This window comes from Echiichthys vipera, assembly GCF_963691815.1.
Source record: "Echiichthys vipera genome assembly, chromosome: 19".
NCBI classification, from domain to species: Eukaryota; Metazoa; Chordata; class Actinopteri; order Perciformes; family Trachinidae; genus Echiichthys; species Echiichthys vipera.
In genome coordinates, this window is record NC_139844.1 from 12302550 (window position 1) to 12316824 (window position 14275).

Genomic DNA, 14275 nt, shown 5'->3' on the forward strand with positions numbered 1-14275 from the left:
CAGATGTTCATGTCAGCACCTTTCAGTTGTCTTCATTTGCAGTTCCAGGTTTGCTCTTTCATTCACTTTCCATTGCACGTGATCCTAACTCTTGAAAGATGGACACAGAAGGCAGGATACTTTAAGCTTGGTATTCAAGTTGACTGGTTGAGAACTGGTTTGACAAGATTTATTGTTCTTATGGGTTTTATTTCACAAGAATTTCATCTGCTGAAATGTGTCAGATACTGAATGTATTAGGATGTCGCTTTAAAACAGTACATTAAATGTTTTATGGCCATCTCTTGTTAAAAACAAAAAAAAACGAAGGTTCGGGGTACATGTACTCGGACATGCATTCCGACAGCCTTTCCAGCAAGAGGAATGTTGTTACTGTATGTAATGTTTTATAAAATGCTTTATAACTTCATTGGGTTTAATAAAAGATGAATTTTATAAGTAGTATAATCTCTTTGTTAGTCTTTTTTGTGCAATTTTCATGGGTTTTCATTTGAAAATGTAAACATGTTTGAATCATTAGCTACAGTACAATATATTTTACAGTAATAAACTGTATGGTGATCACAGTAAGAACACTAAAATAACAATATATTATACGGCAGATGAAAGTATTATACTGTAAAGCTTGCATGCTATACAGAGCAGTACTGTTCTGTTTTCACAGTAATAACTGTTGTATATGACAGTAGATGCACTGTAGGATGACAGGAAACTAAAGGCAAATGTCGTTTACGGTCATTTAACAGGGCTTTTCTTACAGTGAGATAAATGAATGATGTAAAGATTCAAGATTCAAGAAGCTTTATTTATCCCGAGGGAAATTATTTTGCAACAGTTTCAGTACAAAGGCGGAAAAGGATCAGAGTAACAATAAGCATAAACATAAATCAAATCAAAATAAAGCTAACGTCAGATATATCAAGCTATGAACCAAGTGTGACAGAGTGCAACAGACGTTGTGGTTAAGCGTAGGTATATACAATATACAACAATACGCACTGTGCAGTTTAGCAGAAAATTTAAATAAGATAAGTACAAACTAGATAAGTGAGAAGGAGCGATAAGTTATAAGTGTTAAAAATGTTAAAAATGTAGCAGCATGTCCTACAGAACTAAGTGACAGTATGGCACAGTGGAGTGTAGCAGCATTTCGTACTGAAGTAAGTTACAGTAAACCACAGTGAAATGTAGCAGCATGTCCTAAAGCACAGTAAGTGTATCAGCAGTAAATGTCCTCTGCTGAATATTTGTGATTGTTAAGACATGAGCTCAATCTTTGTTAGAGTTAAACTGCACTGTGAGGTGGTCGCTGAATAAAAACCATGACATGACGAGCTCTGATTGGCCCAGTTAGAAAATGATTGACAGTTGCCTCGCCCTATCAAAGTCTCAGGTCTGAAAGGTACACATTTATATTAGAGCTCGCGCTGAAACTTACCACGGTGACACGTGCAACCATGAACGACACCGACTCGCTTTAAAAGTCCGCCTCCGCGCGCACACCTCGCTCTTTGAGTCCAGTTTTGAGCCGACAACAACACAACCGATGACTCTGAACTCTCCGGACCAAGACAACCGCACCGCCTCCGCCTTCTCCTCCAAACTGACCCCGGCGGCGGACATGTGTGTGGGACTGGCCATCCTCTCCGTCGGTACGTGCCTCTCTATCTGTTATCTATGAAACACTGTCAGAGACAAACTAGAGAATAGAATAAAAGAATAGAATGAAAGTTTTTTTTATGCTTATACAATGCAAATGCACGTCTGCTTATTTCAAAGCCAAACAATCTGAGTTAATATCACAATAAACAATAAAGAACGAATGCTGAGATGCAGGGAAATGGTTTTATTTGGATTCAATGGAAACGAAACCGTCTTTATTATTGTTTCTTTTTTTATTATTCTTTGACTTTTTGGTTATTTTTTAGGTGCATTTTTTTCTGCGCGTGTTTATTCATTTTTTAGAATAAACAAAGTATAAAACAGGTGCAAACCAAAACTATCACATCTTAATGAGGTAAACATCACAGGGCAGTAGCGTGAGTTATTTTTCAGAGTATAAAATGTAAATAATCCGTCAACTCTCTGAGAGAAAAGCTTTTCAAATGAATAATAAAAAGAGCCAAAAACAAAGCATAAATACATGTTTTTCCGTTTGTTGATGGTTGACATGCAGGGAGAGCATGACTCCAATGTCTCCTCCCCTCTAAGAACACCATTAAAGATCTCCACATAGTGAACAAAATCAGATGTTTACCCTTTAACGTAAAGGCGAGTTTTTCCAGTGCCGTTGAATCTGATAGAGTGACACTATCACCCGGTTTAGTAGTGGATTTCCATGATTTGGCTCTAGTGTATATGCTTGTAGCATGCAAAAATAACCATAGATTGATTTGCCTTGCTTGGTTACATAGTTTGAGGTCTAATATTAGTTTTATACCTGTAACCTGCACAATCATAAGCATCACCTCACTCCAAAAGGTGAAAGGCCTGAATCAGTGGGCAGTCCCAGGGGCGATGGCATAGTGTGCCCTCTCTACCACACTCTTAGCACGTGTCAGGGTTATTGGGGTGGAATTTATTCATCCGAGTTGGTGTTACATAGACTCTCATTGTGCACTTGAATGTGGAATGTGTGTGTAAAATAATAAACAATCATAAAATAATAAGTGGTCATAAGAATAAAGACTTACATAAACGATAAACAGTCTTACACTGGGACATTTCTTGATGTGTGACATGCAGTGACACCAGTTCCACAGTGGAGCCGTCTTCTCCAGAAGGGTTTGAATGGTTTCGTCTTGTTGGGGGGGTGAGGAAGTCAGGGAAGTTCTCTTTAAATTTGGGAAATAATTCTTCTCGAATTTCTTTGTATTTTGGACACTTTGTGAGAAAGTCAGTTTCTGTCTCTACTTCTCCTGTTTCGCACTGGACAAAATTCCTTTTGCTCTTTCTAGCCGTTCTCTTTTACGGCGACCAGTTTCAATGTGAAGTTTATGGTCACTGAGTCTGTTTTTGTTAGGGTTTGCCTTTTTAGGGGCTTTTATTGGGGTTAAATATTGGGCCAATTGAAATTGTCTGTCCAGTAAATTATAACATTGTTTTAGTCTCTGTTTTCCTCTCTCTCTCTCTCTCTCTCTCTCTCTCTCTCTCTCTCTCTCTCTCTCTCTCTCTCTCTCTCTCTCTCTCTCTCTCTCTCTCTCTCTCTCTCTCTCTCTCTCTCTCTCTCTCTCTCTCTCTCTCTCTCTCTCTCTTTCTCTCTCTCTCTCTCTCTCTCTCTGTCTCTCTCTGTCTCTCTCTGTCTCTCTCTGTCTCTCTCTCTCTCTGTCTCTCTCTCTCTCTGTCTCTCTCTCTTTCTCCCTCTCTCTCTCTCTCTCTCTCTCTCTCTCTCTCTCAGCACTTTGTTGTCAAACATGCCATTCAGAAACAGACACGACATTGTGAAACATCCCACATTTAAACCTTATTTACAGCTTTATAGGCCATTTATAATGATCTCAGGTTTTATATATATTCTGTATATTTAATCAAAGTCTATTTATCAAACTTCTCACATTAATATGAACAAAGAATCACAGGAATGATTCTAATGAGGCTGCCTAAATGGTTCTGTTACAATAAAAATAATTAAAGACTATTCAACTGACAATCTATCCGTTATCCTTTCATGCAGGCTAATAAAAATCATGTAGAATAAAAGATCATGGAATAATTGTGAAACACTGATTTGCGATCGGAGTGACAGCTGATTGAGATACAGCAGCAGCATTAATCAAGCCTGGCTGTAAGCCTGGTGTGAAGCAGGCGAACAGCACAGAATAAATCTCCATGGTAACGTATGGGCCTCGTCTTTTGTGAAACCGGGTCATGGCTGAAGTAGTAAAGTCATTCCCTTCTCCCGGTTTTGTGCAACAGCTCCCTGATGAGATGTTTATTTTCCAGGATTTTCTCTCAGTAATTTTACTTGTTGTCCAAGTGGCCCAAAAAATGAATGCAGCTTTGGTTTTGAAACATCTTCTTCTGTCTAGTTCTGCTCTCTGTTCTGGGGAATGGGCTGGTCCTGGTGATTTGTTACCGCAGGAGGAAGAAGATGGTCGGCCCGGAGCTGCTGTGCGTCAATCTGGCCGTGGTCGACTTCCTGTGCTGCATCTTCTTCTACCCGCTCTCCATCACGTCCTCCTTCAACCACGCATGGTTAGGAGAAAACATTACATGTGTTTACTACGGCCTTGGCTGCTTCATCTTCGGCCTGTGCGGCATGTTCACCATCGCCGCCATCAGCTTTTTTCGCTACTTGAAAACCTGCTACAGTGTGTCATACGGTGAGGGCAGTTTGCTGTTGAATGGTTGGAAACATTTTTAAAGGATGAAATGATGTGTGAAAGGATGTGGGTTTAAGGGTCACCACAAAGAAAAAAGTCTTTCAGACAGCTGCTTTTTTTCTGTTGGTAGTTTTACAGCACATTTTCTTCTTGTAAGGCATTCACAAAGCTTGCCATGCTCAATATGAGACCTTTTATGTGAAGATAAAGGAAAGCAAGAAAGAGAGCATCACATGGCCTTTCTACTGACTAAACTTGATTTTTTTTCCTTCCGTCGAGATGCTAGAAATGACAGTGATTTCATGCGTTATGCCTTAATAACGCTTTTTAAAGTGTCTCTGTCTTTATCTGCCGAAATGGCCACATTAAAGATGTTTTTCATGCTAAATTGAGCTGGATATTCACAGAACTGACGTGTCTCCTTTTACTAAAAAAATTTTTTTGTAACCTTGTAGATTGACACGTACTTTTCTAAAAAATAATTACATTTCACAGCTGGAAAATTGTTCAAAATAGCAGGATCCATATTTCAACGATAGGTACATGAGATTTGATATTTGACATTTGGCGTCAATTTCACTCTTTTACTCACAAAGTATATGCAAAGATGAAAGCAACAAGACGGGTCAGAGAGAGCTTTTTAAAATTGTTTGTGATTTCGTGAAAAAAGCGCCTATTTTTTTTCTCACTGAGCATTAGATATTAGCACTCTTATGTCTCATCTGAGGGTGAAGCACAAGGGTGATTTACACAAAGACAGAGACGATGATATTTGGAAAGTTCTGTCAACGAGGGCCGAAGCGGAAATTGTCAGATAAATTCAAGAAACGGCAAGAGACTGTTTTGTCTGACATTGTCTCGAGTTCATATAAGAAAACAGCTTAACTTACTCGTTATAATGTTTGCCCACACAGACTTGAATGTCGAACTTTTCATGTAACTCTTGGCTAGAAAGTGAATAAGCAAACTTGCCAAAAGGTTGAACTATCCCTGTAAGCATTATGGCAGCAACACAATTAGATACCTAACTGGTTTTCTCCACAGCTGTGTGGCTGGAAGGAGCTAACATCCGAATAGCGTGCTGTTTGATCTGGCTCTTGGCTACTGTGTGGTCCTGCTTCCCTCTGTTCGGCTGGGGTGAGTACGTCCCTGAGCCTTACGGACTGTCCTGCACCATCGCCTGGAGGGGTTATCATACCTCATCCAAGGATGCGTTCTACGTCATCTGCTCCTTCATCTTCTTCACATTTATTCCTGTTCTCCTCATCGTGGTGTCCCAGTGTCAGATCCTCTACAAGTTGTCTCGCTTCTCCTACTCGCTGTCCGCGAGAGGCATCCCCAACAACCTGCGATACACTGAAAAACAACTCTCCATGGTGAGTGGACAAAGGGATACTGACTTGAACTTAACTTGACTAACTTTAGAATTGACTCCAAAACGAGGGTGTTTGTTTGATGCTTGAAGCAGAAACATTCAAGTCTCAGGTCTTAAAAGGCTCTAAAATCCTGGTAAAGACTCAAGGTGGTGGGAGGATTTTCCTAAACTTCGGGAGATCGGGTTTGAGACACATCACATTTTCTTTTGTCTGAGCTTTCGAGGAAAATGCCTTGTAGTACAATGAGGTTAACAGACAAAGCTCAAGAAGATCACATAGAATTCTTTCTCAAGTAGCAAACATGCAAGCTCTAATCAACAGGAGTGGTCCACAAAAGACACAAAAAGATAAAGAAAAAGAAAATAATGAAGCAATGCACTTTGATAATGAGAGACTCAATACGGTGGTCATGGCAACACACAGTTATTGGAAATGACTAACTGAAATCTATAGTGCATGCATAATGTTCAATGATTTCCTTCATAAACACACACACAATTATTTCAGAAGCACTAGGTGATGGGGCGTATATAGAATACATCATGAATACACACCTCAACAATCAGCTGTAAGGACTTGTAGTGTTAAGACTAAATGCATGTTGTCAAGCTTCATTTTCACAGCGGGATGGAAACAGTGAAATAGATGTTCCAACAACTGCAATAGGTTATTTCAAATACACACTTAACCTACCTCCAACAATGATTAAGCATTCGTTTTTCATCAATATGTACTTCACTCACTACTGAACACATACAATGATAACTTATTATACTACACTACGAGTCCTTACTACAGCTGATTGTTGAGGTGTGTACAGGGGAGTACAGGTAGTCATAATGTATTCAAAACCTCATCAGTCAACCTCTAGTTTAAAAATCTGTCAGAAACATTAACGAGACACTTCACATCTCTAAAGTCCCCCTAAACTCAAAAAAGCATTGTTCTTGCCAAGAGATAGGAACCCAACCTCATCACCTGGTATCAATCAATCAGGTTTATTTGTCACATGTAATCAAATGAGGCACAATGGTAAGTTGGCGCTGCTTGGCGCTGTCCGTGGTGCTGAACTGGAGATACGTAGATACAACTGAAAAGTCTAATTTCTCTGTCTATTAACTTCACTTATACAAAAAACAAAGACTGAAATGATATAGTTTCTCTCCATTTATTTACCTCTGTTCATTTAGTTTTTTTCCAGTTCATTGACCTCCCTTTTACAGATCTCTGCACGTTATTTTTTTAGTTTCAGCATGGATTTTTCCCTCAGAGATATACACTGTTCAATCCAATCCACCACAGAGGTTGACGTTGACCATAAATGTTTCCATTGTGTCGCAGTGTATTAGCTAGGTTAAACTAGATTAAAGAGACCCCCACACGAGCGGTTTAGGCTGCTTAGGAACGGCAGGAAGTCCCAAGCACCCTGTCCAATACGAGGAAAGTGGAGTGATATAGAATTGTACAAGATTGCTTGATTCGAACCATCCATTTTATAATCGAATTAATCCTTAGACGTGTACTTAGAGGGCACATCAACTCAACTCACTTGTCTATTAGTGGATTAGTAACTGAGGTTGAGAACAGCTCCTCTCGTCTGGCTATATGATGTAGGAAGAGTAGACTAGTAGGGACACCTTAGATTAATTACTTCCTTTAGAATTCCTTAGTAGACAAATAAAATATTCAGTGACCTTTGCTGTACAAAGATTGAAGTGGAGACAATTCACCAAACCACTTGGTTAAGCAGCTGTTCCCAACTTATTTGACTTGTTAGATGAAAACGACTTGTTTTATTTGAATAGATTTTAGATTCATGAAGAGTTAAACAGTTATTGTAAGTGTCTGACTACTATGGAAACATGCAGAAGCTGCCGTTCAGAGTATTAGGATCCATTTGTACCAAAACTCGCCACAGCTTCAGCGTGTCTGCATCCAAAGGTAATATTAGTCTATAAAAGCTGTAGTGTACGTTTGTTTTGGGGTTTTTTTGCATTTTCATGGCTTTGTTTATCAGGACAACTGAAGAGTGACAGGAAACGGGAGACAGAGGGGATGACATGCACTAAAGAGTCAAACCCAGAGAGCTTTGGCGAGGACGTTTATTCTCTGTATATCATTGATTTTAATAAAAATCTTTTAGAAAACACAAAGCTTCACTTCACAACAAGTCAATTTGCGAAATTTCAGAAGGAGATCTAAAATGAGACTTTACAATCTTTCCATAATGTAGCAAAGGGACAGGGGTACTGCAGTTATGGTCAAAAGAAACCACAGTGAAGTTTAATAAGAAAAGAGTGTAATGATAATTCTAGGGAACATGCTTTATGGAACTAGCGTGCATCATAAGAAGTAATTCATTTAATTTTTATCACTAACAGCGCTGATTTTTCGTCTTTCAGATGTTTTTCTGCATCAGTCTGGGTTTTGTGATTGCCTGGGCTCCGTACGCCATTGTGTCCTTCCTCTTCATTTTCCACAAGGAGAGCCAGTACATGGCTCCAGAGGGCTTCGTGTTCCCTGCCCTCTTTGCTAAAAGCTCCCACGTCTACAACCCTTTTATCTACTTCTACTTTAACAAGACTTTCAAAAAGGAGCTTCGCTGCCTGCTCGTCAACTACTGGCCAAAGCTGGGAGGAAATCGAGTGGGCAACATTGCCGTGAGCCATCAATATCCCATCCACATCGAGCTGCAGGAAAGAGGATGTGTCAAGAAGAACCCGTCCCAGGACAGAATTCACAGCAAAAGCAAAAGCAAAAGCAAAAGCAAGGGCAAGAGCAAGAGCAAGAGCAAGAGCAAAGACGGAGAAATGCCCACCAGCAGCCACCGTGTCCTCGACAGGCCATTGTACAACTGCTGGGGGTCCACGTCGAAGAACGAAACCATAGTCTTGGAGAATAATCTTGCCAAAGTCTCATAGTCTGTCTCTATGAACTCTGTGTATCATCATTGATACCAACAAAGAAAGGCAGTGTGGTTAAACTGTGGACAGCCATTAACCCCAAATGTCTATACTGTTTTATTGAAGGGCATTGTTGCTGGTTTGTAAATGAATATACTGTACTTATACATGCTACGTACTTGAGAGTTTCTATTTACTTAACATTTACATCCTGTTACATGCTTAGATTATGATAATAATAATAACTTTATTTGTATACCACATTTTGTTCAAGAAATGCAGCATAAAGTACTTTACAATAAGGACATTTCATGACAAAGATTGAGCACAAAGATTGAGCACAAAATAAAATGATGAAAAGTGCATTAAAGTGATAGTTACAGCGGGGCTGTGTGATGTTTTTTTACCATGTATAACCTTCACTAGATGACGGTTAGCGCACCGGCAGGAGTCTCGACACGAAAGCTAAGAAATGTACTGCTGTGGACGGGGGCAGCAGCTAAACATATTTTAACCATCAGGAAAAAAAATCTATTTTTCCATTTTTTCATCCATCCAGTTTATTCCATAAACCACAGAAAGTCTGACCCAAACAGCTGGTCTGCTGAGTAATACACGGCACTGCACAGTTGTGCTTTTGCCTAGGAATACGTATATACATAAGAAAATGTAGTGCCAAAGGATCGGGCTGTCTGACGGCCTGGTCCTGGTCCTGGTCCTCCATTTTTGACTGTCTATCAGTTCTATGCAACACACCCCTCAAACCTCATCCACTTCAGTTATAAAAGACATACACTGAAGGGCACTTGTGACACATACACCAGGGTGTGGTCTCCCTTTATTGAGAATGTAAAGAAGTTAGATCTCAATCCTGTTGTCTTGCCAACTTGTCTGACCAGCCTATTGCTGTTACAATTATACAGCTTTCGATCCTTTTAATTTGTATTTATTTATTTATTTTCTTTCTTTCATTTCTTTATTCTATTGTACTGATGTTCCCAAGGGAGGGTATGTGGGGAGGGTACTAGTACGGTATTATGTTCAGGAGAATTGACATGTTTGTGTATGTATGTGCAGTATGTTAATCTTTGTCTCTATCACTGAACATGCCTTAAATAAAGTTGTTATATATATATGTATATATTTAACAACTTTATTTAAGGCATGTTCAGTGCGATATCTATCTATCTGTATATATATCGCATAAACTTAAACTGATATCGCATTTTTCGTAGGTGGGGTGACTAAAGTATGTTTTGCTGCAGCTGCGGATTTTGTCACAGCTCTAGGAATCACTTTGGTCCAGACAATAGTATCTCAATCATTTTTGGATGGATTGCCATGAAACGTCATATAGACATGTATCATCCCCAGAGGATTAATCCTACTGACTTTGGTGATCCGCACGTTTCCTCTAATGCCACCCCGAGGTTCACATGTTGGCACTAGACATTAGACTGAAGGATGGATTGTCATGATTCATATTCCCCTCAGAATTAATCTTAATGAAGGGTCTTCTGATCTTTTCATCTAGCTTCATTTCAGTGTGTCCAATACCTGCAGAAGTAATGACATTTCTATCAGACTGACCTGCAGTTTGTATCAAGTGCTAATTGACTCAAATATTAGAATGCTAACATGCTAAACTAAGAAGATAAACCAATTTCACAAAGACATTTTAGTCTGTAGTAAATTTGCTGCTTGTTTAGTCTAGCTATTTTAGACTTTTTTTAATCTTAAAAAGTTATAGTCTGTCCGTAGTCTGACTGGCAGTTAGATCTAAGCCAAAGTCGCAAAGCATTTAGCACAAAGTACCGCTGTGCCTCCTGCTGTGTTCATATCTTATCAAACTTATAGCAATCACATGTTTATGACTTGTAAATTGCAATCAGAAGTCATAATTGCAACTGGAAAACTGGGATTTCTATCTGAAAGCTGTGAACTTTTAATAATACGAGAGTACCTGATAACCAAATGAATATTGTGTTATATCGTCAGTACATTAATCCTCACACAACCAACCCTTTAATAATACAACCATCTTGATAAACATGTTTGCATCCATCCAAGATGAAGTGAACGTGGTGACGTTCGTCCTTTGCACACTCACACCGGCTATGTCAAAGTCAAACCCTCTGCACAGAGAAAGGCCTATTTTTGCAATATTTTCATCAGATTTTTGCATTTATGCTGATTTTTAAATATTGGTGTTGGTGTAAATGATTGTGCGTTAATAAATAAGCAGAGTGATAACTGAGATCCGTTTTACATGAAAACATTTAGCTTAAGCACTTGGTATCTACTCTGTGAAAGTGTGGTTATTAATCATACTACACACACTGTTATCTCTATATTATTATCTTTATTTATTTTGATTTATTTACACTGGCAGCTTTTTCCTCTGTTGTTATCATGATTTCCGCCTACAGTGTAATGTGCTTCTGTCTTTGATTTGTAGAAGTTTGTACACTCTGTAACAATGAAACCAGGCTGAATTAGCAGTAATGTTTTGAATGTGAGGTCATTTACCCATATTTTCATGATATTTTAAGGTTTCTTTGCACATTCCCTTTCTACATAATTTTACCAGCTGGGACTTTAATCACTAATGCTCATTTTTGGGGCATTTTAAAACAATTGCTTGACCACTAATTCTGTCTGTCTCTATGTTTTTACCTCTACAGAAAGTTGAGCTGTGAATTTGTTCTTGTAATGTTTTTTTCTGTCTTACTGAAAATAAATATTAGTATGTCTATGTAACGTACAGAATTTGGAAATCCTCACTGAAAAAAAGCAACAGTGCTGCAGTATGATGTCAGATACATTCATTTTAAGTCACTATCTATCAGAGAGTGAGGTAAAACAATGGTGATTGATCATAGGACCCACTAATGAAAGCACTTCTACTCGCCTTTTTGACGAGTATCCCATTACCCATGTCTGTGGCGACATTTGCGGGTTAGATGTAGATAAGCTGCCATGTGGCATCTCATCAGAGCCAAGTACAAGGCTCCAGCAGCAACTCTTCTGCTCAAACTTTTTGTGCATTGTGTTGGATGTTTTTCTATTGCCTGCGCCTCTGAGCAGCTTTCCATAGGAATCCGCTGTCCATTCTTTTTTCTATGTCCATGGGGGTAACATAAAAAAGGACGGACTGTGTCCTTGAGGTGAGTGTGTGTTAATAAAATTCATAAAAAAAGCCATAAATACTTTTTTTTTTTTTTTAAATGTCAACACATAGTGACCGTGAACGTGTCAAGATAGACGACTGAAAGAACAGGTTCGCCTTCAGTTACATCTTACCACCAAAGAGGCCGCTGGAAACAATGTTTCTTAATCTTAAACCTTAGTACAACTTTAAACAAATATTGTTCTGTAAAAAAAAAGCTGAAATATTCTCCCATTTCTATGCAGGTTTTAATTCTCTGCTTCTCTCTGCTGCTTTATACAGCTGTATAAATGGAGAGAAATGAAATGACCTCACAGAGCAGAATCACTTAATTCTCAGCCGGCAAAATTTAACAGCTTCATGCATGTTAATGAGACTGGTTCATTTGTCTGGTGCTCTCTCATAACAAGCTTCTTGTGGTCCATTGTGGCGATAATTAGACATAATCAGTGTGTGCTTATGTGAGCGGAAAACGTTTTTAACAGCTATCCACATGCTGGTTGTAAGAGCCATGCTCTATTGTTTATATATTTTTTTGTATTTATTCTCAGTACAAAGGTAAATTGTGTTACACGCATGTAGAATTCAGCTCATTGGTCATGTTGCAGACTGCTTTGATGTGTTTTTTTACCCATTACAATCAGCGCTCTACTGCTCTGTCCTGCTATTGCACATAATGATAGTGCAACATTGTAATAATTGGAATAAACCTTTATTTTATTCAACACAACTCAACTCAAACTTCATTTAGAAAACACATTTAAAACAACCAACGCCCGACCAAAGTGCTGCACAGCTCAATAAACAATATGATATAACACAATAAGAAAAGTATGATAGGAATACAATAAAAGGGTGTCTTGCTCAGCCTGAATTGAAGGCCAGGGGGAAAAGGTGAGTCTTCAATAAGGACTTAAAAACCTCTGGGATCTGGGCAGATCTTATATGCGGGGGCGGGCTATTCCTGTTAAAGGTCGGGTAAATATGAGGGGCAGAGTTTTGGCCCGGCTTTGTGCCAGTGCTGCAGATTATGTAAGCTCTTTGGCAGCTCAAAGGCTGCATTGATTATTGTTTTCTCTATTGTCCGAAACAGCAACAAGACTTAATTACTTTTCCCAGTATTAACACATCGCAAGGTTTTCATCAAGGCTTTTACTGTGGTTAAGGACACTTACCAAAGTTTTTATTAAAAAAGCAAGAAATTACATCAATCTGCTGTCGAAGGTCAAGCCACTGTGTTCGGTTAAGTGTGTTCAGACATTTAAACATGATAGGTAAAAGCTTTGTGTGGGCGGGATAATCTTTTCACTGCCAATCAAGACACAATCGTGCGCTCAGCTCGACAAAATGGGTACTTATTTCAATTTAGATCTTCTTTATCAAAGTCTGTGTAAAGTGAATTCAGTGATTTTTTAAAAGTTTAAAAGACTGCTATTCTGAATTATGAAGGTGGAGCATTGACTGTTGCATCGATCTAAATTCTGCCGTAGGTCGGGGGTGAACAACAAAGAACTACCTTTATTACAAGCTGCCCAGTCAGAAAACTGAGCCTTTATGAAGCCAAAAGTGTACACAGGCACTAGCTCGATGCTAACACATAATTGCAATTACCATTAAAGCGCTAACGGAAATGATCATCGCGATCACATGACGGTCCACTTCACATGCTTATAAAAGGACACGTGTGCTCGTACTTACTGTCAAAATGCTTTAGTTTCACTTACAGAACTAAAGTTAGCCTAAGAGTAACGTTTTCTTGCCGCACAAGTCATCTTCTCTTTTGTTCAAGCAGCCATTTTTGTTGTTACACTTGAGAGCAGGGTTGTAAGATATCGCGAGAAAAACAGGCAACCAGGTTTAGGAAAACAAGCTCAAAAGCGATGTGGCTTGTCTCATGTTTTTTGACACAGTAAATCCAATGTCCGTTAGCCTCATCGAAGAAAAAGGTGCTGCGTTTTCTTTTTGTGTGTATCAGTGTGAGCATTTTGAACTAGATCTGCATGGTGTGCACATATTTCACACTTATAAAATCTGCACAGTGCCTTTGACTTGTCTCCCACTTGAGGTTAGACACTCTCTTTCTTTCACTCCTTATTAGATTTTTCCCATATTTCGCCCAAAGAGTCGCAACCTGCAACTGAAAATATTTGTAAGCGACTTTACAGAAAAACAAGCCCAAAGTTGCTTATACTAATAAGCGGCCTGGCAACACTGGTTGAGAAACGTGAGTGGGCGCTTCAAAGTAGGCTACTAGTATTCGTTTTTATGATTTGGAAACATTATTTGTTCATACTACACACATTTTTCCCACTTTTGTGATTGCTTCACACGGAAAGGAAACATGTGAAATCATAAATTGCATATAAGTCACCAATCACTGCCCCCAAACATCAAACCAGTCATCAAACAAGCGGTGACCTACTCAGAACTCGCTCCACGCTGAGCTTTTGATTACTGGATAGAAACCATTAACTTTTCTAAACACGACTGAATGGAGTCCTGCAA

The 14275-nt window shown here is 39.0% G+C and overlaps 1 protein-coding gene across 1 annotated transcript; it reads left to right on the forward strand.

Moving 5' to 3' along the window:
* Window positions 1-1546: 1546 nt before the first annotated feature.
* Window positions 1547-8619, forward strand: opn8c (opsin 8, group member c; the record flags this gene model as incomplete). The annotated part of the gene is made up of 4 exons (XM_083934584.1): window positions 1547-1652; window positions 4029-4322; window positions 5367-5698; window positions 8101-8619. The coding sequence occupies 4 exons, from the start codon at window positions 1547-1549 to the stop codon at window positions 8617-8619; spliced, it is 1251 nt and encodes a 416-aa protein (XP_083790710.1).
* Window positions 8620-14275: the final 5656 nt, after the last annotated feature.